The sequence below is a fragment of the Sceloporus undulatus genome, chromosome 6, assembly GCF_019175285.1.
Source record: "Sceloporus undulatus isolate JIND9_A2432 ecotype Alabama chromosome 6, SceUnd_v1.1, whole genome shotgun sequence".
NCBI lineage: Eukaryota > Metazoa > Chordata > Lepidosauria > Squamata > Phrynosomatidae > Sceloporus > Sceloporus undulatus.
The window spans coordinates 64,272,100-64,298,549 of NC_056527.1; the positions used below are offsets into that span (position 1 = coordinate 64,272,100).

Consider the following 26,450-nt stretch of genomic DNA (forward strand, 5'->3'; position numbering starts at 1 on the left):
GAACTGAATAATACAGCACAAAATCTTTGGCAATGTAAAACTGTGAAGGGGAGATTGAAGAACTGGAGTATTACAAAACTCCCCCTAATTTAGGGCTGGCATGGTGTGGTGGTTTGTGTGGCGGGCTCTGGAGACCAGGGTTTGAATTCCTGCTCAGCCATGGAAACCCACTGGGTGACCTTGAGCAAGTGACACTCTCTCAGCCTCAGAGGAAGGCAAACAAATCTTGCCAAGAACATCCCATGATGTCTTAGGGTCTCCATAAGTCCTAAACCACTTGAAGACAACAACAACAAATAAGACTTATACAATATCCCTTCTTTCAACTAAAATCCTCAAAGTAATGTGTACAACAAATAAATTGAGAACCACATATTGCTTTAAAAATGAAACTGAATGCAACATTCAGTCCCTGTGGAGCAGGAGCTCACAGTGCTGGAGGTAGGATGATCGGAGGAGGGGAAGCAATTTAACTGGAGGAAAACCTGATGTTGTCTTTGCATCCATCATTCTAATTTTATCTGTATGATAATAGAAGTTGTACTTCACCTAATTATAATTCTTTGGGAGATGTTACACTGGTAAACAAAACAAAAACAATACAAGCTTTTGGTGTCAATATACCTGTGGGATGTAGCCATCAAGGTAAAGATCAGAGTTTAAGAAGAATCCCTATGTTGTTTGTTTGTTAGTCCATTGTTTTTATAGAACAGATGTTGAACTTTTTTTAATGAAGAAGTTGTGGCAGTAGCAGCAAAAAGGCCTTTATACCATCAGAGGCTATGGTAAGTGTGCCACCCTTTAATCTCGTGGGTAGAGCAGAACAGTTAGATCTCCAAGTACATTAAGTGACAGCAAACTGCCATGTTGATACATCTGAAATATGGTCTACATGACCCTTCCTTTGATGACTCCTCAGAAGTGTTAGTAAGTATAAAATATAGCCATGGCTTAGCTAAGAGGAATCAACTAAAGGCAACTTATTCAGACAGAACTTAAACAGGTATAGTGGGGCCTTGCTATCCACTAGAATTTGTTTCCAGGACCTCCCATGGATAACAAAATCTGTGGATGCTCAAGTCCCATTAAATATAATGGAAAAGGAAATTTATGTCTCTAATATAAAATGTAAAATCAAGGTTTGCTATTTGGAATTTATACTTTTTTTGAATATTTTCATGCCATGAATGCTTGAATCTGTGGATCAAAAATCTGTGGATAAGGAGGGACAACTGTACATTGGCTGCTTTCTGCCCCATCTCTGGGTACAAATCAGTCTACTTTGTTACCCATAAAAGCATAAATAATAGCTTTTGCTTGGTTTTAAAGATTTGCGTGTGTGTGTGTGTGTGTGTGTGTGTTATCTCATTGTATTGTTTTTATTGTTTTTATTGTACAGCAGCCTTAGACTACTGTAGGGCAGTGTGTGTGTGTGTGTGTGTGTGTGTGTGTGTGTGTGTGTGTGTGTTGCATGGCAGCAAATATATTATAAAAATAAAATAACGAAGAGCTTGTCAGCTGTATGTTCACCATAGTGAGTGCTGTTGTTTCTTTAGTGTGTGTGCCAGTTGATTTGCCCATGGTACAAACTTTATATAGCAATAGCAAGTACATTTCTATACTGCTTATCAGTGCACTTAAGCACTTCCTAAGCAGTTTACAATATGTAAACTAATTACCCCCAACAAGCTGGGTAGTCATTTTAGTGACCTACAGAAGGATGCAAGACTGAGTGGACTCTGGAGCCCTGCCTGGGATCGAACTCACAACCTTGTGGCTGTGAATGGCTGCAGTACCATCTTTTAACCACTGTGTCACCAGGGCTCCTACTTTACTTGGATATGTAGGCTTTACTTCCAATAACACAATCTTTATTTACTTGTCACATAAATTGAAAAAGAGCTCATTATCGATAAATTCCTATTTTCAGAGCTTGGAAAAGTTGTTTTATTCTGTTCCACAGGTCATTGAATTCTCTAGCCAACATGGCCAGTGCATTGAGAAGGAGGTAGCCCAGTGGTCATTTTGGTTGGGGGATTCTGAGGTGTGTGGTGCAAAAAGTACCCCCTCCACACACACACACACCTATCCATGTACATATGCTTAGATACATATACACATACAGTATATCCTACTTTTAAACCACACTCAGCCTAGGTTAGACTACTTATGAATCATAAAAGTACTTCTTATGTAGTAGTAAATGTAAATTACTCAAAACATTGCACCTTCTCCCTCAGTTCTTCAATCCACACTTGTTTACCCATACAAATCCATTTCAGTACAAAACCATATCAGTTTTTTGTGAATGCACTATTTCCTCAGATACAGACCTAGCATAAAGTACCATTGCTCTGATCAACCTCTGTGCCTCTCACTCCTACAGAAAAGTACAATTAGAAATGAAAATAGGCAGCTAAAAGGACGTTTTGCCAAGGCAGTAGCTGCTCTCAGTAGGAACTCTTACCTTGTTTGCAAAGTGTTACTCGAGATTTTTTCCCCCAGTTGCTAATTACATGAGGGTCATGTTCTCCTCTCAGTTCTGAGGATAAAAATTTGGCTCTTGTTCAGAATTACAAGGAAAGGACTTGAACTGTTCTACGTACAAGCAAGCAATGTCTTGCTGCCAAAGCCTGCCTTTATTGAGCGCTCACAAGCATAATTGAGGTTGTACAAGCTACTGTGTGTCAAGGTTCCTGAGACTCAAATCCATGTAGACATAATGATGTTTACATGCACACCATTTTTGTGCATGTGGTGTTTCTTATTTTGAGAGGAGACTAGCCTTTTTATACTACATTCTTCTTATACGTGTGATTTTTAAAAATGGGGTGAATCTGTCGCCACAAAGTGAAAAAGTGTTGGGGTGGGGAGGGGTGCAGAAGTGTAAAGTCAAGTGCCATGACCACATAGACAGTGATCTCAGGGGAAAAACATCCTTGTGGTTAAGACACAAATGTTTACCTGGCCTTCCAGTACCGCACAAGGTTAAAAAAAACCAAAACGTCTCCCTTCATATCCAATTTATTTAACTCCACTGATGACCACAGATGTCCTATTATGAAGGAAGATTTTAATAAGTGAAGTAAGGCCTGTTACAGACTGCCAAAATAAAGCTGCTTCGGGTCTCTTTGGAGGTATGCTGTTTAAATGATGCATGCATCCTAAGAATCTGGAAGCTGCACCAAAGCTGCACTCCAGTGCTTAGGAATAGAGTGTGGCTTTGGCGTGACCTCCGGACTCTTAGGACCCATGCATCATTTAAATAGCATACCTCCAAAGAGACTCAAAGCAACTTTATTTTGGCAGTCTGTAACAGGCCTAAGTTCCTTGCATTTTGCTGTGTTATTCCACTCTGATAGTGGCTTTAGAATAGTGTAGTATTACTAGAGTTATTTCTGAAATAGAGCAAAAGGAAAGCAGAAACACTCACACACTTGGTATAGAAAAATAATAGGTACATATCAGTAAAACATCAATTTCATCAGCAAATGCTGGGATTTAAAATGGGTTTGCGATGTTACTATCTATAGTACATATGATGCCAAGGGGTCTTATTCTGTATACATTCAAGTCTTTTTTATAAAAAAAAAATCCCGCAGTGCCTTTATTGTGAATCCTGCATGTTTTCTCCCACCTGAAAGAAGTCAGAGCCAGACCTGAAAGAAGCTTACTCCTTTATTATTTTTGCCACAAAAATGCTTGCTTTATACAGCACAAAAGATTGCCTAAAGGGTCCATAAATATCTGGTGGTATTCTGGCCAACAGTTAAAAGTAAGGAAGGCTTGATACATGAAAAAATTCATCTGTCTTTCAACAATGCCTTATGGAAGGGCATGATTCTGTGTACAGTAAGGCAATAATGTGAGATTTAATGAAAAACTTACAGATTTCTGTGGTTGTTAGCAGATTTGCTGCAGAAAAGCTAGTATATACAGTTTTTAATTTTAGCTCCCTTTGCACATGTCCACCTGTGGCAGAATACATCGATCATTGTTCTCACTCCATTTTTCATCCCAGTTATAACTATTTGTTGTTGTTAACTGCCCTTGAGTCTATCTCCACTCATGGCAACATTGTGGATGAAACGTCTCCAAGACTCCCTGTCTTCAACTGCTCTATTGAATCTAACCATATGGCATGTGGTCTCCCTCTCTTTCTGTTGTCTACTAGTTTTCCTACCATTATTGTCTTTTTCTAATGATTCATGCCTTCTTATAATGTGGTCAAAGTACAGCAGCCTCAATTTGATCATCTTGGCTTTGAAGGAGAGTTTGGGCTTGACCTGTTCTAGAACTTATTTGTTTGTCTTCTTGGCTGTCCACAGTATAACTATGCTGCTGTGGTATCCAATGATGTGGCGCTCTAGTCAAGAGTCCTCTATTTTATTCCCCATCAAGACAATTAGTCAGAACAAACTGTGGGCAACTCCAATGGAGATTTTCAACCACACACACAGAGAGAGAGAGAGAGAGAGAGAGCTCCTGGCCACAGAATTTGTGACACTAAAGACACTGCCTGATAACCTGTCATGTTTGCAGCCTTCTCTCCGGGCAACTTGTCATTGAGGATGGTCACTAGATCCCTCGCTCCGTGCTATCCCACAACTTGCTTGCCACCTATTTGCTTCCCAAGTTCATTGTCTACTTCCAAGCCTGCTTACTACTACTACTATTACTACTACTAATAATAATAATAATAATATTTATTTATATTTCCTGCCTCTCCCTGCAGATTGAGGCGGGATTACATCAATAAAAGAGAAAATGCAATACAGTATAAAAATATAATCAATAAAATACTAACATTGCTATTGATTCAATAAAATAGCTAGATCATCATCTAGTCATCCAAATTTATACAATCATAATCAGAAGCGGAGCATTTCTAAAGGTCTCCTATAAAAAGTTGGGTGGATAAGCCGGCCACATCATTCCATTGGCATGTTCCTGGTGAAGCTGAATTCAAAACAATTATTAATCAGGGATTTAAATATCTATAGCATTGCAGAGGTGAGTGACTGCAATCACTCTCCAGCAATCCTAGCTCAGAAGCAGAAGAAGGACCCTCCATCCATTCCATCTGCCATGACCTTAGCCTGAGAGGGAGGGAAGGGCAGGCACAGCCCCTCCAGACCTAGCCCAGAGGCAGAAGAAAGGCCCTCCCTACATTCCATCTACCATGGCCATGGCCTCAGAGAGAGAGAGAAGAGGCAGGCACAGCTCTGCCAGGACTAGCCCTCCCTCCATTTCTTTTGCCATGGCCCTTCTCTACTGCCGTTCCCTTCTCCTTTTATGTCATGTCTTTTTTTATTGTAAGCCTGAAGGCAGGGAACTGTTTAATTAATATAGTTTTTGTGAGTTTTTCGGACTATGTGGCCATGTTCTAGAAGAGTTTATTCCTGATGTTTCACCAGCATCTGTGCCTGGCATCTTCAGAGAATACTCTGAAGATGCCAGGCACAGATGCTGGTGAAATGTCAGGAATAAACTCTTCTAGGATATGGCCACATAGCCTGAAAAACCCACAAAAAACTATGGATGCCGGCCATAAAAGCCTTCGACTTCACTGTTTACTTAACAATTTGTAAGCTTCTCTGAGAGCATTTCTAAAAAGTGGGGTATAAATAATAATAATAATAATAATAATAATAATAATAATAATAATAATAATAATTTAGTATGTGGATTTTCCTGTTGCAACAGCCTGGCAGTATAGGGAGAAAGCCAGCAGTTTGGCCTTTTCTACCTCTTCTGCCTGGATATTGGATTAGTCCAATATAGGAAATTTGGGGCTCTCATAGTTCATGTGCTGCTCCCCATGATTCAAAAGACAGGTAAAAGAGCCCAGGTTAGCCAATGACACATGGAAGAAAAAGGGAAAATCTCTAGGATGGTGGATTCAGGCAAGTCAGTTACAGTACCAGGAAAGTATATTATATCGCTGGTAAAAAGGTAGCTCTATACTGAGTCCTTACAATAGGTTGGTTGGGTTGAAAAGTTTGGAAATCACAAACCTAAGGGGGGAAGATGCATATTGTAAAATCTTGTGTAAAGGCCTGTCTGAGAAGGTGCACTTTCCAGCATGCTGACTATAGTTTTCTTACCCAACTGAAGTCACTTCCATTTCCACCTTGGGCTAGGGGTCATGGTGGCCCATGATGAAAGAATCAGATTTTCACTTTAGATACCATGATCTGAAACCAACACCCTCTGATGCTCTTGAAGTAGATGCTGTCTTTATGCTGCAACTGCCCCCATATATCTGTCAGATTTAGAAGATTTCCAGTGTGTGTCTCACTGAACAAAGATGAACACTGGGAAATATGAACAGGAAAATGAGAAAGTAGAGTGATATGAACAAAATGTTAGCCTTTAGAAAATGAATGACCACAGATAACAGTTGAACAAAATATATTAAGGACAAAAGTATCAAGAATTCTGAAGATGCACTGTGCTGTTCTCTGCAGTTAAAAAAAGCTTTAACAAAATTCCTCCTGAAATTACCTTGTTGTTAAGGGCTGAAATTGAACCAGTCTCAACCTTCTCTAGCATTTGTAAACCTGTGCGCATCTCTAATAGACCCCTGACAGAGCTGTATCTATATCAGGACTTACAGTTCATTTTGGCAGTGGGTGGCTTGCTGGCCCTGAATCACATGAAAGTCTATAGGAAGGAAAGGGAGGTTTTCTATTGAAACAATTCTATGTAGCCGCCTTGAAGTATTAATCCTTGGGTGTCTTTATATATAATGCCAAGGATATGCTACTCACACTGCAAAAAAAAGGAGGAAATTACAGGCAGCAGTTTATAGCACTTCTGTTTGCTTAAACAAAAAGGAAACTTTCCCTTTATAAAGAATACATACTTTATGAGGCTTTTTGTATTTTAGTAATAATAATCCCCTCTCCTGTTTTGCCATAGAGTTGAGCCAGAACTTTGTTGTTTTGTGACTTCATGTTGTTTCCAGTTTATGGCAACCGTAAGGGGTTTTTTGAGGCTGAAATTGTGTGGTTTGCCCAGAACTATGAAGAATTTTTCACAAATCATTGTGGCATTATCCCAAAACAACTTTCCCTTTGTGATGTTTTTCAACAGTTCGTGAAAATATTCACTAACAATTATTCTCAATTGCTTTACTACTCCTGCAAAGTAGCCTCAGGGTGTAGCACTGATACTACTTTGCCAATGTTACATTGGCGCGTTACAGACTGTCCAGAATGGGCTGCCATTTGCAGCGCAGAGGAGCCCCAGCGTCCAAACCGCGAGGCTCCTCCGCGCTGCAAATAAGAAGCACCAAAATGGCTTCTTTTTGCGTTGCAGTTATGATGTCGCGAGGTGCCAATGGCGCACTCGTGGTGTCATATGTGCCGTGTAATGTGCGGATGCAACGCGTCCGCTACGTCAAGATGGCGGTCCCCGTGTGGAACGGGCGCCACCATTTTGTACGGACTCGGTCCGTATTAGGGTTAGGGGGTCCGGAAGTGACGCCCCTTTCTAACTCTAGTACGGACCCAGTCCATACTATAGGCCCGTCTGTAATGGGCCATTGCAAGCATTATTTTGTGTTGCCTATTCAGGACAACTTTCCGAATCAGCATCATGATGATCTGCCTATACAGTGGTACATTGTTAATGTTTCAGCCCAATCATTTTTGTTATGGCTTGATCAATTAGACTGTGTTTGTTGTACAGCGTGATTAGAATCAAGACCTGAAAAGACTAAGGGCCCAAACAGATAGGCCAGAATAAAGCTGCTTCAGGTTACTTTGAAGGTATGCTGTTTAAATGCTGCGTGTGTCCTAAGATACCAGAAGCCGAGCCAAAGCCATGCTCCAGTCCTAAGGACTGGAGCACAGCTTTGGCGCAGCTTCTGGCATCTTAAGATGTGTGTGTCATTTAAACAGCATGCCTCTAAAGTGAGCCAAAGCAGCTTTATTTTGCCTGTCTGGTCGAGCCCAATGAAACTTCAGAACCAACCCAATGAAGATCCTTTTCCTGATAACCCTATGCTATGACCCACCACATTCCACCTTTATTCTACCAATGACATGCCTGATAGTTTGCCTTTTTCAAGTCTATATATATATGACTTAATGATAGTAATGATGATAGACATATATGACTTTTGTGAGTGATGAGGTGGTCAAGCAGATAGCCTACATGACTGAGAGAAACCTAGGCCTGTTACAGACAGCCAAAATAAAGCTGCTTCGAGTCACTTTGGAGATATGATATTTCAATGATGCATGAGTCCTAAGAGTCTGGAAGCTTCACCAAAGCTGCACTCCAGTCCTTAGGACTGGAGCGTGGCTTTGGTGCAGCCTTTGGACTCTTAGGAGGCATGTATCATTGAAATACCATACCTCCAAAGTGACTCAAAGCAGCTTTATTTTGGCTGTCTGTAACAGGCCCATGTATGTATATTTATACCAAAAAGGCTCACAAAAAACTAACAGCATCTTATTTTTTTCCAAAAAGGGGGCAGGGAACAGTACTACAAGTCCTACTGTTCTGTGCATTTCACTATTACCCCTTATTCTGTCCAAATACCACTTTAGTAGAATGGAAGATTTCATTTTCTTTATAATTTGTCACTGTAAATTGATCAGCAATTGCAAATGCATCCCAGTCCCAGATTAAGTGTGTGTCTTCTTCCTGACAATGTGGAACTGAGTTGAGTCCCCAAAGCATTCTTTAACTTTTCTCATCACGTTTTGTCTCAACAACATATCAGTATGTATGGTCATGCCCAAATATTCTTGCCGAAAAACACATTTTTGTTTACTAATGTTATTTTGCTGCTTAAAGGCTTTCTTTATTGGGGTTTACTTTCTCAATTTGCTAAGGAATGGAAGAGTTCAGATTAGGTTTCCAATTTGATCACCCTAGCTTTAAAAATGGGTTGAGGCCACCCATAATCTATGCCATATAATGAGTGAAACCGGGATGTATCTTGAAGGATATGCTGTTCGTATCACCTCAGGTGGTGTCAATTCATATTGAATCAAGTCAGGTCGCATCAGCAATATCCCTATCAGTACTTATTCCTGAGAGCCATAGATTTAAGTGGATTTAGACAGCAAATATCTCAGCTACTACAAATGTATATAATGAGCAGATATCTGTGAAAGCCAGCTATTTTTAGAGTCCCCAGAAATTTAAACTTTTGATATTGGGCTATACGTATTATTCTCATGTTATACTACTAAACTGAAGTACAAATGCAGGTTTCCTAGCTTTAGTGGGTCAGAGTATTAGGTAACCTGTCAGTTGGTCATTATAATGCTTGACAGAGGCACACCTTTTCTTTCTCAAGCAACTGTGCATGGTACATTTTTTATTTGCCATTTCATTATTCCTCTTCACTCTTCATTTTACAACAGAAATGCAACTAACAATTGAACTCTGCATCCAGAAGAGCATCAGTTACAGTCCTTTAAACAGGATTGTATCACTTCAGAATGCACATGGGGAATCATTTGTTTGGATGTATGCCTTTGTAAACATTTTCCTGCATGTGGAAAGCTTGGTGAAGGCATCCAGGCAGCTGTTTGTCTTTTGTGCAAGCTTTACATCTGAAAAGATAGTAAGTTATAAACAAACTAGGCTAAAGCTGGTCTAGCACCACTGCCTTCACATTTTCCTTGTTTTCTTGGCATTTGGAATCTCATTGAACTGTAAAGTTCTCTTGGAACGGGGCGCAGAAAATTGTAGCAGAGGCAACTAACTTGAGGCCCCTTTCATGGTACACAACTATAGCAGCATGATTCCATTTTAGTTTCTATTCCTATGGAATCCTGGAATTTGTAGTTTGCTGAGGCCCTAGATCTCTCTGGCTGAAAATTCTAAATCCCCTCCCTGCACTGATTTTACTATGGCAGTTAGAATAAAATTATAGTGCTATATTTGTGTGGAAGGGCCCCAGGATAGTTGAAGGAAAAATATGATATTATTTATAACTTCTAAGATAATAAGCATGTAATACAATCCTTTTGGGACTCTTCCACATCAGAGTGAGGCTGAACTACATTTGAAAATAATAATTCTGTACCATTTTTCATTTTTAAAATCCCATTCCAAATCTGTGTTTTAATAATACGGGTGTAACTAATTCTTCACAGACAGAAAAGACACTTTGGCTTTGTTCCACTTTGGCCATGATCTACTTAAAGTGGAATCATTTCTGCCAATACCAGCAAAACTAGTAAAGGGTTTAGGATCCAGATGACAGATAGGCCTGTTGTGAAATGCTCAAATGTTGTTTGAGATTTTAAGATTAACAGCACCCCAATCAAATTGATTTCATCAGGGCAATTAGCTGTGTGTTACTATCACTATCCTTACTGTTTGCTCTTTTCTTCCTATTTTCAGCTGGTTAATAATCCTCTAGCAAGTCAAGCAGCAGCAGCGGCAGCAGCAGCCGCCATGGGCTCAATAGCAAGCTCACAGGCCTTTGGCAATGCACTCTCCGGTCTTCAGGGGGTCACAGGTCAACTAGTCACTAATGCACAAGGACAGGTGAGTGAAGAGGAGGGGAAGTAGTGAATTCATCTAGCACACTGATCTTGGGAAAGAAATGAATTTTGCATGCATGGCAGCCATTTAAGGCAGCACATGTCTGTGTATACGTGGGATGGGGGATAACTAATGTGTCCTACCAAAAGAGAAGAAGTTGAATGGAGGATTGAGATAGCATCAGAGGTTTGGATTTGGACTCAATCTTACTTGCAGGAGATTCATTAACATTGTTAGGACTCAACATCCCTGCATGACATAGTAAAAAGTCCCACTGATTTTAGTGAGTGAACGCTATGATTAAATCCGGGTTCAGCCCAATATTATTTTTAAGACATTTTTGGCTTCTTACGTCTAACTGTGCAAAACAATTTTGAAGTGTGCAGGCCCTCATATAACATCAACACACTCGATAGGTCTCCCTTACTACTTAGAAAAATTGAAAGCAGGACACAGTTTTCATATTTTGAATATTTAACACAAACCACTTGAAATGAGATCTCAGAATTATTTTAGATGCACTGATAATCTGATGCTAATCAGTGTGAACAAGGCAAATTTGGTGTTTTCGTTATTTCAGTGGGAAAACGTTAGCTCCTACCAAGCTCTCCCACTGAAATAACTGAGAGTTTAAGCCAAAACACAAATATACATATGTTCATAGGTAAGCTCCCCTCCCCTATTGAGTGAAATTTGTTTTACATATGATTGTAGCCCGTTTTACATAATTGTCAAAAATGCTCCATGTTAGCTGAATTCTGTCTGCTGTTTTCATTTATATCCTTAATTGCCTCTAACTGCTGACACACACACACCAGAACAATAGTGATGTTGCAAATTACTTGTGCAAACAATAAAGCTCATGATGTTGACAGCAATTAAATGGTGTTCTTAAAGGAATCGGTAAAGAAGAAATAAATATTTCAAATTATTTGCATTGGAATAGCTATTTTTAGATTAGTTGGAGTTGCTTGTTTTTTGGAAATGCCACTTCTTTTCTTCATGCAAACCATGTGCTTCCTAAAGTGCCTACAGTTGTATTGTATAGGCCTCTGATAAAGCTATGCATGGTACATTCATGCAAGGCCCATATGGGTTTGCAGTTCTTCTTCACCACATATTTGAAAGAAATACCTTTCTAATGAAATTACTTCCCCTTAACAGTGAGCTCAGGTCAATAGGATTGCAGTAAAAACCAGGCCACTGAGAAACAAGGAGACATCAGAAAGCTTGGTGGAAGTTTTGTTGAACTATGAAGGGACAGTGGGAAGAAGAAGCATTAATATCCTCAAATCAGAGCTATGATATTATTCTTGAGTCTAGTGATTGTGAATGTGTGCTTCCTCAGTCCTGAGAATATAACTGAAAAAGATAGGAACAATGAATTATTCCTCCCTGTGATTCAATTTCACCTACCTGCTCAAATGAGATAGAAGTGACACTTATTTTATCCTATTCTGTGCTTTTTAAATATTGAAAAGGAACCACCCTGGAGGCTGATGTTTGTATTGGTGTTTGCTTTGTTTAATCATGATTAACATAAAGCATGAACAAAGATGAATCTGGTACTCACATTCCTCATATATAAGTCCCACAAGGAAAAAAAATTGCTGACCTTGTTATATTTACTGGGTGGGTACAGAATTGTTCCATCACTACCCCGAGGGTTGAACGATGGAGCTTGTCAAAGTGAGGCCTTATCTAATGAATCATCTTATCGCAGGTGCACACCACACATATTAAAGGAGGATTGCACGACCAGTGTGCCCTCTACAGTAACCTTTCAGTGTCTACTTTAACCCTTGCTTCAATCCCTTTTCATCAAAGGATCATTTTATGCAGCCAGCTTTAAATGGAGGCTCTCAAAAGCCTATTAGGTTTTCTGTTAGGGACATAGTATTGGAATAGAAGAAAAGTTGGTTACAATGCCTATAACTCATAGTCAGATCAGCTCCATCTATAAAGCTTGCTTGTTAATATCTGTACTTCAGAAACAGTGCAAACTCCTGGAGGAGGCAATGGATACATGGGACATAAATTTAAGGCTCTGAGATATAAAACCGTGACAGTTTGTCAGTTGAAGGGGTCTCCCCCCTCTTTTTCAGACTCTCCCAGGAAGACAAATAATGGAAAGTGTTGGTAAACTGGTGAGCAATCACATCAGTCCTGGCCTGGAATAAGAATGTGTAAGGGACTTTATAGTGGAACTCAATATTTCAAACACCTTATCTGGGAATTCCAAAAATTGTGGATGTGGGTGGCATCCCATTTTTACAAAACTGCAACAGTCCATAGACTAGACATTCTCCACCAAGTTTCCAGGTACAGTTCAATATAACAGGAACTGTTCTGTCTGAATGGTGTGTGTGTGTGTGTGTGAGAGAGAGAGAGAGAGAGAGAGAGAGAGAGGGAGAGAGTCAATGTGGCAAAGTGGTTTGACTCTCAGCACCAGGGTTTGATTCCCTGGTTGTCCATGAAATCCACAAGGTGATCTTGGGCAAATAAAAAAACCCTGTTTGCTCTCTATTTGCAGACCCTTGACTAATTGTCCAATTAACTCATAATAGGGATGGAAAGAATATTTGCTGTTATTTGTTTCTTGGTCAAAAAGAGAGAGAGGGAGAAGAGAGAGAGAGAGAATATCAACAATCACAAAAACCCAGTTGGGAATAAACAAGAATTTTGAAGTCTCCCCCCCAGTGTATTTTAAGAAATTACTTTGCCCAATACCTGTAGGGTAGGGTGCATGCAGGAAGAAAATTCCAAGGTTTATGTATTTTAAAAAACACATTTTAGCACAAATAGTGTTCCCTGGAACATGTAGATTTTTGTGTGAAACTATGGCAGGTTACAGACCGCTGAAAAGCGGCGGTCTGCTGCCGCCGCCGGTTACACAGTCCGGGAACCATGGCAGCCAAACGGCGCAGTTCCCGGCCGCTGCAAAGAAGGAGCGCAAAAATCGCGCTCCTTCCTGGGCTCCGGAAGAGATACTGCAAGTGCCGAAGCACGCACTCGCTGCGTCATTTCCAGGGCACGATGTGCGGACGCAGTGCATCCGCTACGTCAAGATGGTGGCGGCCGTGTGGAACGGCCGCCGCCATTTCGTACGGACTCAGTCCGTACTAGGGTTAGGGGCGTCTGGAAGAGACGCCCCTTTCTAACCCTAGTACGTGCTGAGCACATACTTTTAGGCGCGTTTGTAATGCGCCTGAGTTTAGCATAAAAGGCAAGCTTTTGGCACAAAGCTCCTGTTGCTGTAAACTGGGAGGGAGGTTGCACGCAGTCGTATTTTCTGGGCAAAAATAAAAGTTTCCACAAACACGACTTTTGAAACAACAAAAACATTTTTCCCACAAAAAGCCCCGCATGTGTTTCTGAACATATTACGTTTTTTTTAAAAGAAACTTGTTTTTCATACCAAAACAAAAACAAAAACCAGTTTTCACACAAAAGACTATTTCCAGGAATAAACCTAGGATTTTGTTTTGTTTTGCTTTGCCTTGTTTTGTTTTTGTAGAAAAGCATGTATTTGGGGGATGAAAAACCATTTTTCATCCAAAAAAATTGTTTCTGTAAGAAGTGTTTTGCATGAAAAATGTGTTTTTGCACCCTCCCTAACAAATTTTGTGCAAAAAAGAAAGTTCTGGAAGCTCATGAAAATTCATTGCCCCATTGCATGGAAGCTACTCGGTACTACTGCAAAAGAGCAGAACTACTGTAAATATTCTCCTTCCCAATGAGTTGAACTTTCACATAAGCTTCATCATTTTGTTGATGGTATGGACCTTGTGCTCATCTAAAATTGCTTGGTTTTGGGGGAGAAATATGAAAGCATAACTGCAAGGAAAATTCTTTTAAATATGACCAGGCCCCTCAGTTTTGACTAAACTATGCAGTAGAAATCTTTAATTCCTTACTGAATCCTCTTTAGTGATCAAATTGACTTCACTTTGTATGCACAATGGGAGGGCTACAGGCTGGCTTCTAACATTTGCTCATTTGAAAAAACAGTTTTAAAAGAATATTCATTTATCAACTAGCAAGGTTACAACATATTAAAGCGTTTTGAATAGTTTGAGGACTGAAAGAGGAAACAAAAATAATTATTTTATGGATTTTGCATCACATAATTTTAATTGCACTGTGGATTCACAGGGTGTACTGTAGCTTATGAGCTAACCAAAGGATTCATTTTGCACTGAACATATGCATTCATTGAGATGTCCTTCGTGATGGAGAAGATAGTTTTGTGTATGGCTTCACTAATTAGCAAACACTAACTGCCTTCAATTAGCTTGCAGACTAAGCAGGTAGTTGTTGTTGATCCGGTTGGCTAATGGGAGTACTTTGGTTCTCATTATTCTGATCAGAGGGCATCCATTGGCTCTCGGAGCATCTTGATGGTAAATGGTGCTAATAAGGCCTGATGGTTCTCTCCTCCTAACAAGCCTCTCAGCAGCGAGAGTGATCACAATAGAGATAGATTTGATGGGATGCACTCGCTTTTGTAGTGTCTCAGCTGCTGACACTCTGCGACATAATCAGGTCACAGAGCCGGTCACAGCCATCAGCAAAAGCTGTAGCTCTATCCCTCATTATTAAAGTGTATTATTTTGTCCCAGGCCTTTCTAACACTGCCAAGGGCCTTTTCATTTCTTTTATATACATATAATATCTATATGTCTCCCCCTGCCTTGCTGTTCCTCTTTGGCTAAGTATCCGCTCCCAGCTAATAAAATAAAATACTTCATCAGCTAAAGAGCCAGTCATATATTTTAAAGCAGAGGAAATAAAGCAGCCTATTTCAAATCCAGTGAAGGGATCACAATTAAATAAGAAGGGGCATTTTTTTTGTCACGGTGCGCACTGCATGGTGCAATGTAATATGTCATGTGCAATAAAAGGAGTGGAAGGGATTACAAAATAGGACCTGACTCTCTTTATGGATTGATTTGTAAACTACCAATGCTTGTCCCTCTTGAAGAGACTCTGGGTGACCATTTTTAATGTGCTCGGGTCCTGTTTTCCCACAACTGCTTTTATTTTCCTATAGTACTACATATATTTTCACAGAATAAAGGGGATGTCACTTTGGCAATACACTCCAGAGTAGTTCCACAACACTCCACAGGACTATTCCAAGTGAAATTTTCAAAGTAATACAGATTCAGACTGGAAGTGGGTTCTCTCTCTCTCTCTCTCTCTCTCTCTCTCTCCCTCTCTCTCTCCCTAACACACACACACACAGAAATATACACCAGAGAGATTAAGATAAATGAAAGAGGGTGTATATACAGTAGACCCTTGTTATATGCTGGGGTTTGGTTCCAAGATCCACCGAGTATAACAAAATCCGTGTATACTCAAGGTCCATTAAATATAATGGCATAGCAAAATGGTGTCCCTTATAAAAAATGGAAAATCAAGGTTTGATATTTGAAATGTATACTTTTTCGGAACATTTTCAAACCGTGGATGCTTGAAACCATGTATAAAAAAATCTGTGTATAAGAAGGGCCAACCGTACACTTTTCTCATTTCTGCACATGCCGCTATACATATTATACAGGTTCTTGCAGGCACCCTAGAACTGTTTATATGTTGTGGGAATCAACATTGGCAGACAGGTTGATAGTAATTTTGCTACTTAGAGGTACTTATAGAGGGAGGGCAATTTACTTTTCCCATCCATTATCACTTAAACGTTTTTAAATATGAAGACTCTTACAAGCACAGTGTGTACTAAGAAGTGCTCTTCAAGAGTTCAGTGTAGCTCACTCCCAACTAAGTGCATAGGACAGACTGCAGGCTTCCTGAGCTGGTTCAATGACAACAGCTGTCTTAATCTTTTTTAGTACTTGATCATTTAGTATATTTTTGATTAATAATTTTCTAGGAGACTCAACTACATAGGAGTCTTGTTGGTCTAATTTTTCCAGATCCTTTCAAGGAGGCTTAATCCTTCCAGCCTGGTCTTAGGGATGGAAGCCACTTGACACTTCCCACACAGACATCTCAAGTTCTTGATTCTACAGCCTGGTTCACCAGGGGCAGCACTGGTAAAAATGAATCACCCTTATCCAAAAACTCTGAAATCTGAAATATTTCAAAAACCAAAACTTTTTTCATGGATGTGGCAGTACAGACGGGCGGCTAGAAGTACAGACGGGCGGCTAGAAGTACAGACGGGCGGCTAGAAGTACAGACGGGCGGCTAGAAGTACAGACGGGCAGCCATCCCTGCAAGCCCTGTATCTGTGCTGCAGCATCTGCATGCTGCAACACAAACACGCTCTCCAAAAGGAGCCACTCTAGGCGGCTCCTTTTTTGCAGCATCATAAAGGCTGCAATGCAGCCTTATGATGCTTCTTCTGCCCAGAAGCATGTGGGCGCTTGGGCGCCCTTACGTCACAAACAACAGTGGCAGCAGAAAGTTCCATTCCTGTAACAATGTAATAATATGTGGCTGGGGTATTAGTCATTTCAGTAGGATTATTTAATTGGATCTTTAATAGTAGGGTTTTGTTTTTTCTCTGTTTTTTCTTTTTGTTACAATCGGGATAGGAGAGAACTCAGAGCCCGATTGTGTATTTGTTGAGAAAAATTTTAAGGTGGCTTTGAAAGCTTACTCCCCTATTAAATTAATAAAGTCAATTCTCACCTGTTATGAAGATCTTTTTATTCAGGCAGGTCTTTGAGTCGTAATTTGCATAGCAGTAGTGCATTTATAGTAGAATGTTTTATTTTATCTTATCTTATTTTAAAAATCTTTTAGTAGTAATTATGTTCATCATTATCAATTTATGTATTCAGATGTAGCACCAGCAGTATACATGGCTCTTCACATGAGCGGCTTACAGTTGTTAATTCGACAGTTCCTTAGCCTCAGGCAATCTGTTTTATCCATGGCTTTTGATAGTGTTGCTATTTAATTTTTAAAAAAACTTTTCTGAAATAAGATTTTAATTTAATCTTGTTTTAAACCTCTGGAAGCCACATTGGACCCCATCCTGGGAGAAAGGAAGAGAAATAAATAAATAAATAAATAAATAATATTGTTACATTAGTCTGGGGATACACTTTTTGTACACCACCTTTTCCTTTTATGCCAGGAATGCATATCTGGATGAATGGAGGCTGTTCACACTTGTTTCTCCCACAATCACATTGAGGTTAAGTTATTTTGTTGTACTTTTAGTTGCAGTGCACTTGAGGACAGGTCTTTGGTTCAAAATGCTGCTAGCAGGATTTGTCTGGAGATGAAAGATCAGGTCTTTTTTCTTCTTCTTCTGCCATCTTTATTAGTTACCAGTCTCTTTCCACTCCAAGATCAAGTGACTTGTTTTAGACCTTCAAATCCTAATAGAACATGTGCCCTGAGCATCCCAAGGACTGCCCATTCCATTTGAGCTTCCCAAGGTCCTTCAGTGAACCCTGTAGCTTCAGATGTGCAGACTGTGACCATTAGTGATAAGACTTGATTCAAAGATAAGATGAGATCAGATAAGAGTGTAAGAGACAAGTCTCATGTTGAGAAAGGGGACGATACATAAAATAAAATAAAATGAATGAATGTAAAATACATAAGACTTTTTCAGTGATGGCTCATGGAATTTGGGAAAGTCCCTCAAGAAAGGTTCACTGCTGCTTGCCTTTTAGGAGGTATCAGACTGTTTTATTCCAGTGGGCTTTTGGGATGCTACTTTTAAATAAGATTGCTGCTGTTTTTATTTTTTTTAACAAGTGTGCTTAATTATGGTTGCTTTTATTTGCTCTATTGCTATTACCTGTATTAATTATCTGATCTTGTTAAATGCTTTCATTATTTATACCAAAAGGCAGAATGCAAATACTAAAGAGAATAACGGAATGAAAGACTGGGGCAGTTGGTGTAGCCTCTTTCCTGTCATGTGGGCAGGAGGAATAAGCTAATTTATTGCTCAGCATGCTCTGAATCATATACTATGGCTCAGGAAAGTATGCTGTGTATCCTTAAGGAGCATAACTGTGTCCAGGTTCTTGCTAGTCTTGTGGGAGTTTTAAAATCAGTCTGCTTGCCTCAGGCAGAGCTGCCTCACAGAAACTCCTCTAAGGCAGCTCAGTCCCATTTTACCCTTACTGCCTTAGGCATTTTCTGCTTTAGCCTCTTATTTCATTTAATGTTTTTACCACCGCTGCCACCAGTTAGGTTCCACAGGTAGCTTGGGTGATAGAAGAACCACATTTAGCTCAGTGCTCGGATGCTTCAAGGAAGATGGAACCCAGACTTTTCATAGCAGATCTAAACATTGGCACAGAATAACCATAGGCTAGAGTTTTACTGGAGATCCAGTGTGGTATACTATTGGTTTGAGAGTTGGACTATGATTCTGGAGATTAGAGTTCAGTTCCTTGCTCAACCATGGATACGCACTGGGCAAGTCACACACTCAGCCCCAGAAAATCCTGTGATAGATTTGCCTTAAGGTTGCCATAAGTCAGAAACACCTTGAAGGCAAACAACATCGATGACAACAAGTTGTAATTATTGCCAAGGAGATTTCAGGACTATTGAGTCTGTTAAGGTATATATTATAGCCATAAGTGTGAAGGAGGCAGATTAAGATTCATATAAGGAAGTCCTGATTGCATGTACTGTCACACTACAACTTCCATTTTAAAAGTCAGATTACTAATCATTACCACTGCCACCATTAGAAATAAATTAAGGCTGCAATGCCTTCATTAATGGTTTCCAGCAACTTGGAAGTAAGGCCTATTGTACTCAGAGCTATTTCTACATAGACATTATATACTTACATTCTTCCATAAATTATTTTGATTTGTTGGTTGTAATTAGGTGCAAAAGGGAGAGGGCATTTGCATGTGACTGTGATGGTGTCTTCAAAGACATTTTTCTCAGTCATATTAAAAGTGGATAATTAGAGCCAAACTTGGTTTTGGGAGGGTGGAGGTTTATACCTTCTCTCTCCTACTGTATTTTCTTATGTGTTTCCTCCACTCTGGCTGTTTTCTCTCACCTGGCTTCATTCCTCTTGTGGAACCTTGAGGTGTGGGGAACAAACTGTGATAGCTGACCTGCAGAAGACAACATAGCAGGTCTCTGAAGTTCCAAAACACATGTACAACTACTCCTCTAAATTTTGCACAAGAGACTAGAAACTGTTTTAGTTGCTCCATTCGTTTTCATTATGGAAAAAAATACTTGATTTTTCATTCAGTTGTTAGATGTTTATTTATTTGAATAACTAATTCATTCATTTTTGGTTGCTTTTTCATTTATTTTAAAGCAAGACCCATGTCCTTTCACACTACATATTTATACTGCAATGATTCCACTTTAATTGCCATGACTTCACCCTGCAGAATCCTGGGCTATGCAGTTTAGGGTTATTGAGTATTCCCTTGCAGAGAGGCCTACTGCAAGAGAATACTCAATAACCCAAACTACAAACCCCAGGATTCTGTAGGATATAGTCATGACAAAGTGAAATCTTAGTATTATAATTATGTAGTGTGAAAGGGCCCCTAGTCAACCTACTACTGGTTATAACTACGGAGTTTTCCATCAAAATGGCACAAAACATTTAGCCTACTAAATTCCATTTAGACAGACTGATCCTAATTTTATAGGCAATTATGAAATGTACACATGTGATTAACTTACAACATTTATATTCTTGGTTTATCTATTATGTATTTATAAATGTTATGAACTGAGGATGACTGTTAGTTAAAACTGAACATACATCTAATAAATTAGTACTATAATAATAATAATGCAAAAATAACCTAAAATATCCAAATTAGGAAGTAAGTGCTCATGAAAATTTCTTAGATGCATTTTCAATACGCGCATAACCTATTGCTTAACATGTCTTAATCCTGTAAAGTAGTTTGGTTATTTAGTGAAGATTATATGGAAGGCCTGAACATAAGGAGAACTCTCAGTTTTGAGAGATTGTTTACTACCTCATGGTTGAATTCAATTTTTTAAAGGTCATACAAATAAGGATAAGGACCAAACTATCTTGAGGCAGTCAATGCTAAGTTTAATTGTATTAAGACAATAATGGCTCAGCATGGACATGTTGCACATGATTACTACCATGATTGTTCCTCAGAACATGGAAAACCACTCTGGGAATGGAAGATTTGAAGAAAAAAAAATCTGGAGGACAAAACACCTAGACGGCCACCTCTCTAGAGAAGCCAAAGAAGAATACTTATTTGTGTCATTGCTCAACACCAATGCCATTATGTCTGTGAACCTCTCATTGTAGGAGCTGTCATGATTTTGCAGAGTCCCATACACAGAAAATGAGTGACACTACCTGGAAGGGGTCTCAATACGATTGGACTGCACATGCAGTAAGAAGCTTTCAAACTTTATAGACACTCACACAGTGTGGCCCCATTCTGAAGTGGTTTTCAGCACAGACGGACATGCTGTTTGTACTGACTCTCAAAAAGAGAGATTGGGAGAGATTGTGACATCTGCATTCTGTTGAGGGGGAAAAGTGTGTTGAACATAATAGTGATTACTTCCTGGCCTCAAAGTGAAAAGTGGAATGACCCATGAGATAAGGAAAGGGAAAATGTGTTGTTCGGTGAAGAGTTCCAGGGGATAGAGAGAATAGATAAAGAATGTTTGCTGCACAAAACTCTGTGAATCAACTCCTCCTTAGAAAGCAGGATATTGCAGTAAATACTGTCATTCAATGCATTTTAACAATGCCTACTCCCATTAAGTCCAATCTATAAATTCTGTCTTGTTTTGTCTCCCATGCTTGACTTTACATTATTCATAATCCAAGGTTAAACCAAATATAATATAGATACTTGAGTGTACTATAAACTTCATGTGAGCACCTTGGCCTTGGCTTGCTACCACTTCCAATCGCACAAATGCTTGTGGTTTCACTCTCAATAATAACAATAATCACACTCACAAGCTTCTTCTTGGAAAAGAAATAATGAACAATAGACATAAGTTTACATATGGAAAACATTCATGTGCCCCAGTGTCTCAACTGTGGTGATCACTCAAGAAAATATCATTGAATGTATACAATGCATTTCATATGCATGAAACATGAAGGGTAAAATAAAATGCATAGACAAAATGACTTTCAAAATCCACAGCTGTATGAAAATTAAAAGAATGAAGAATATTATGTGAAAAAAGTATCTATATTAAAGAAAAACTACATTTGACTGAGTCACAAATAATCATAGTGTTATAGGAAAGAAATCAGATTAACTCAAAAGGTAATTTAAAGAGCATGTTTAAACCTCCTTCATGTCAATGTTCAACTTGAGACAGACAAGAACATAGTAACTATGAGCAGGGTGGGGAATGGAGGTAGATTTGGATAGAGTGCCAGGGTGGTTCCAGAAGACATAGAACACAAGCATAGTTTTGGGACAAAAAAATCCCTCCAAAGGTTGGCCATTTTTTTAGTTGGGTGAATCAAGCACTTTAAAGCACTGTCAAGGGCCTTTGGGGAATAGAAAGGTGGGGTTCAGAGGCCTTACTTTCCCCACATTGATCTACCTCCATAGTAACATCATTGGTCTTCCTTGAACTGAAAATCCTATGCCATTTAAGTACAGCAGCTTTACCTAGTCCCCAAAACCCAGTTATTAACAGTGTGAAGTGTATTTATGCAGTTTTACATCTGCATAATGGAATGCATATCATTTATGCATAAATGATATGGATTCCTATCTCTGATCACAGGAAGATAAACCAGTGTTTGGAGTCAGTTCAAGAGTGGATGAAAGTTAACGAACTGAACTATAATCTCAACAAGGTACTATCAAGATCATTTGCAATCTAAGTTGAGATGGTTCAAACTGTCATATCTGGACCTGGCTCTACAGGCCAATGGTTATTCCAGCTCAGACATCAGAAGGGCTTCCAGACCCAGGAAAACCCAGAGAAGTGAAGACAAGCAGCCACCCAAAGGGAAGGCATTTTTACCATACATCAAAGGAGTCACAGAGAGAATAGACAAAGTGGTGGGGAAACACAACCTTCAAATGGTTTACAAACCGACGAAGAAAATCCAGCAAATGCTGCGCTCAGCCAAGGACCAGAGAGACCCTCTCACGGCTGCAGGAGTTTACCGCATACCATGGAGCTGCGGAAAAGTCTACATAGGGACCACCAAATGCAGTGTGCAAGCAAGAATCAAGGAACACGAGAGACACTTGCAGACTGGGCCAGCCAGAAAAATCAGCAGTAGCAGAACATGCCACAAACCATCCTGGGCATAAAATACTGTTTGAAAACACTGAAGTTCTGGACCATGCCAACCACTACCATGTCAGGATGCACAGGGAAGCCATTGAAATCCACAAACACCTGGACAATTTCAATAGGAAAGAGGAAACCGTTAAAGTAAACAAGGTTTGGCTACCAGTCCTGAAATATAGCAAGACAAAGACTCAACAAATGCAAATGAGAAATCTCCCAGCAGACAATGAGCATTATCAAGCAGACATCAATCCTCTTTTGCAGACCCTCCACCCTGAGGCCTGCCATTAGCAACAATAACAATATACATGCAAATTCACTTCTGACTTTCCAGGTCACACATGATATATACCCAATTCCTTTCCAGGCAAACATTCTCTGAAGATGCCAGCCACAGATACTGGCGAAACGTCAGGAAGAAACTTTTCTGGAACATGGCCACATAGCCCGAAAAACCCACAAAAAGCTATGTCATGGCTGGGTTGTACTTCCTTTGAAGGTGTGGGTATATAGCTTTGGTTTGTCCTTGATTTGTCATTTCCTATGGACACTCAACAGGAGTTTCTATGAGTTCTATTTATCAGTTTCATGTGCTACATCAGAAGATGGACTTGGCATCAGTCATTAAACTTCATTTATCTCCAGGCTGAATTGTAATGAATCCTCTGCAGGGCTGCCTATGATGCTTCCAATATTCCAAAACAAAGCAAACAGACTTTTCCCTGTTGTCATAGATCAGTGAACATAATTCCAGTCATATTCATCCCAAACACATTGTATATTTGTATTCCTATTCGTAATTCCTCCCAAATATATTTTACAAGGCAACAGCTTCAAGGGGAGAAGAAGATCTGCCAGCAATCAAAGCATGGATGAATGAATTCTCCATCAGGTTTTGACTTGATTCTGGCTGGTTTGTTTTACTTCCGTTTTCATGGATTGCTTTACAAATCGTGATTATTGTATGCTGCTCTGCTTTTAGCTGGAGCAGAACAAAAATAAATATATAAATACACAACGATGATGATAACAACGATTTAAAAATGGATATAATTTTGTTAATCTTATTAAGTGATTGATCAGGTTTTGAACAGACCAAATCTGACAGCAAATGTTGATAACCTTTACTGTGGCAGCATTACTGTGATAACATTTAAATTTACGTTTAGTTGATTTACAGTGTAACTTCCACAGTGGACACACAAACCCCTAATAATCTATAGCATTAATCTAGTAAGTGGTGAGGCTGATTTTATGATAAAATTTGGCTCTAGTTAAAAGTATCTGAGAACAAAAACAGGATTTTTCTTTATACAGAAATAGTTACAGACATATACTATACAATACCAGGATTCCCTAAATAGGCCTATCTTGGTAAGTTATTCCTTGATAAACTGTCACATGTAACTACACTATATCTGGTTAAATTAACAAAAGGGAAATAAAATAAATGCAATAATAAAAGATATATCAACACTAAAGTCCACACATGCCTTTTTATTTGTTTCAGATTTTATACCCAATTCCCAAGGATCAGTCTACAGCAAGGATTCCCAAACTCTGGTCCTCCGGGTGTTTTTGACTTCAGCCCCCAGAAGCCTCACCTATCTTGGTCAATGGTCTGGGATTCTGTGCGCTGAAATCCAAAGCACCTGGAAGGGAATCACTGGGTTATAGGTAGATATAGATAAAAGTGAACTAACTAAATGATACTCAAGTCAGGTCAGCATTATTCATTTGGTGGTGGAAGAGACGGGCATGAAAGAGCAGTCCAGTCCACTCTAGCCAGAAGCAGATCAGAACCCTGCTCTCCACATGGCCTGCTCCCAAGGTGGGCCATAGGTGAAGGGGCCGACCAATTGCACCAGGAGTCGGACTATTCTGGCTCCTTTTTTCTGCGGTCCTAAAGACTGGAGCTTGGCTTCGGTGTGGCTTATGGCCACTTTGGAGGCATGCGGCATTTAAATAGCTCCCCTTCAAAGCTGCTGGAAGCTATTTCATTTGGCTTGTCTGTTCAGGCCCTTGGACTACTAGTGGCTGGAGAAGTTTTAGGTGGGAGCCTTTCCCAGCCATAGCTAGAGATGCTCAGAATTGAACATTGAATAATTACATGAAGCCAAAATGCTTTACCAACAAGTAGTCCTCCTGTGCTGAATATTACAAAATCCTATTAACCCTACCTGACCTTGCTTAGCTTCCAAGATCAGACAGGATCTGGTTGCCTTTAGGGTATTTAGGCTGCTAGATCGTTACGTAGCAGGCATTTTTAAATGTCATATCTAATTTATTATAATACAAATTATTTATCTACATTGATAGATACTGGACTTGACCCATTTTTGCATATGTATCCGAGTTACCCCTAAATATTGCTAAAGAGGAATACTAAATCCAAGCCCTTACTCCCCTTTCTGAAGAACTCATTGGCAGAATTTAGAGGCGATATCAGGGGCAGTCAGGAACCACAAACACAGCAGCTGTTTGCCCATGTGCTTCCTCTTCAGTACATATGTATAATTACAGCGCTTTAGAAATAAAGTTTAATAATAATAATAATAATACATGAAAGCTGGGGAAAACAGCTAGATTGTCAAGTTATGTAGTATCCCAAGTAATTGTGCTGCCTGAAACAGAGACTGAAAAAGGGGACTACCCCTCCTGACCCATTCAAGGTGTGTGGCACCCAAAGCTAGCTATGTTATTTGGGCACCTCAGGCAGAAACTTTCATAAGCACCTCTTCCCTTATCGAGAAGTAAAAAATGCTGCAATAAAAAACTGAATAACATTTGGATGACCTTTTGCGAACCACACATTTTCTGTCTGAAGTAGCTACTTCACTCTCCCCAACAGTTCAGCTGGGTCTGCCCACAGCTCTGTACGTTTACTCAGTATTTCTTCCTCATTGAAGAAAAAACTCATACCTTCCCATTTCCTTTCAGTAGCATGTATTAAAATAGCGATCTCTCAAACTCTCTCTCTTCCCCCCCCCTTTCCCAGGATATATATATATATCTAGGCACAACGCAGCCAATATCCAAATAAACATCAATTTTAATGTTGGATGCATCAAATACTCTGACATCGCCAGTTCTCAGAATAAATAGTTTGTTTTAGAGGTTGGATGTGTCATATTAGCATCCACCCAGGAGATAAGAAAAGAGAAATAGATCAGAGAGTGATCAGGACATCAGGGAGACAGTTTAGTGAAAGATGAGAGAGGCCAGTTACCAGGGAAAATGTAAAAATTATATATATATATATATATATATATATAGAGAGAGAGAGAGAGAGAGAGAGAGATGAAGCAGAGAAGGAGAAAAGTATAAATAGGTCATTGCAGCCAACTTCAAAAAAAGTTTAAATATAGCCTTTAGAGGCATGATTTCTCAATAATATGTTTCTCAAGCTATGATGTGACTTAATCAACAGAATGGATGGATGGACAGACAGACAGATAGACTTAAAGTGATAGGAAAACAGAGAAAGTAAATCCACATAATGCTAACAGGTCTGGATTAGAAATAGAAATCATCTGCAGAGATTTCATCTTATTGGTTGGATCACATCATAACATTAATTTCAACTTTCTTTCCCTGCGTTACTTTAGATGCTTCCCCCTTTACCCCTTTCAGAGACAATCCACAAGGTGGCATAGTCTGGATATACTAAG

The 26,450-nt window shown here is 39.5% G+C and overlaps 1 protein-coding gene across 1 annotated transcript in view; it reads left to right on the top strand.

The window, feature by feature from the left end:
• Positions 1–26,450, top strand: part of POU6F2 (POU class 6 homeobox 2) — a 418,399-nt gene that overhangs the window by 368,443 nt on the left and 23,506 nt on the right. Inside the window, exon 6 of the mRNA XM_042471002.1 lies at positions 10,375–10,521. Coding sequence (XP_042326936.1) covers positions 10,375–10,521 — 147 coding nt within the window. The remainder of the gene's footprint in view (positions 1–10,374; positions 10,522–26,450) is intronic.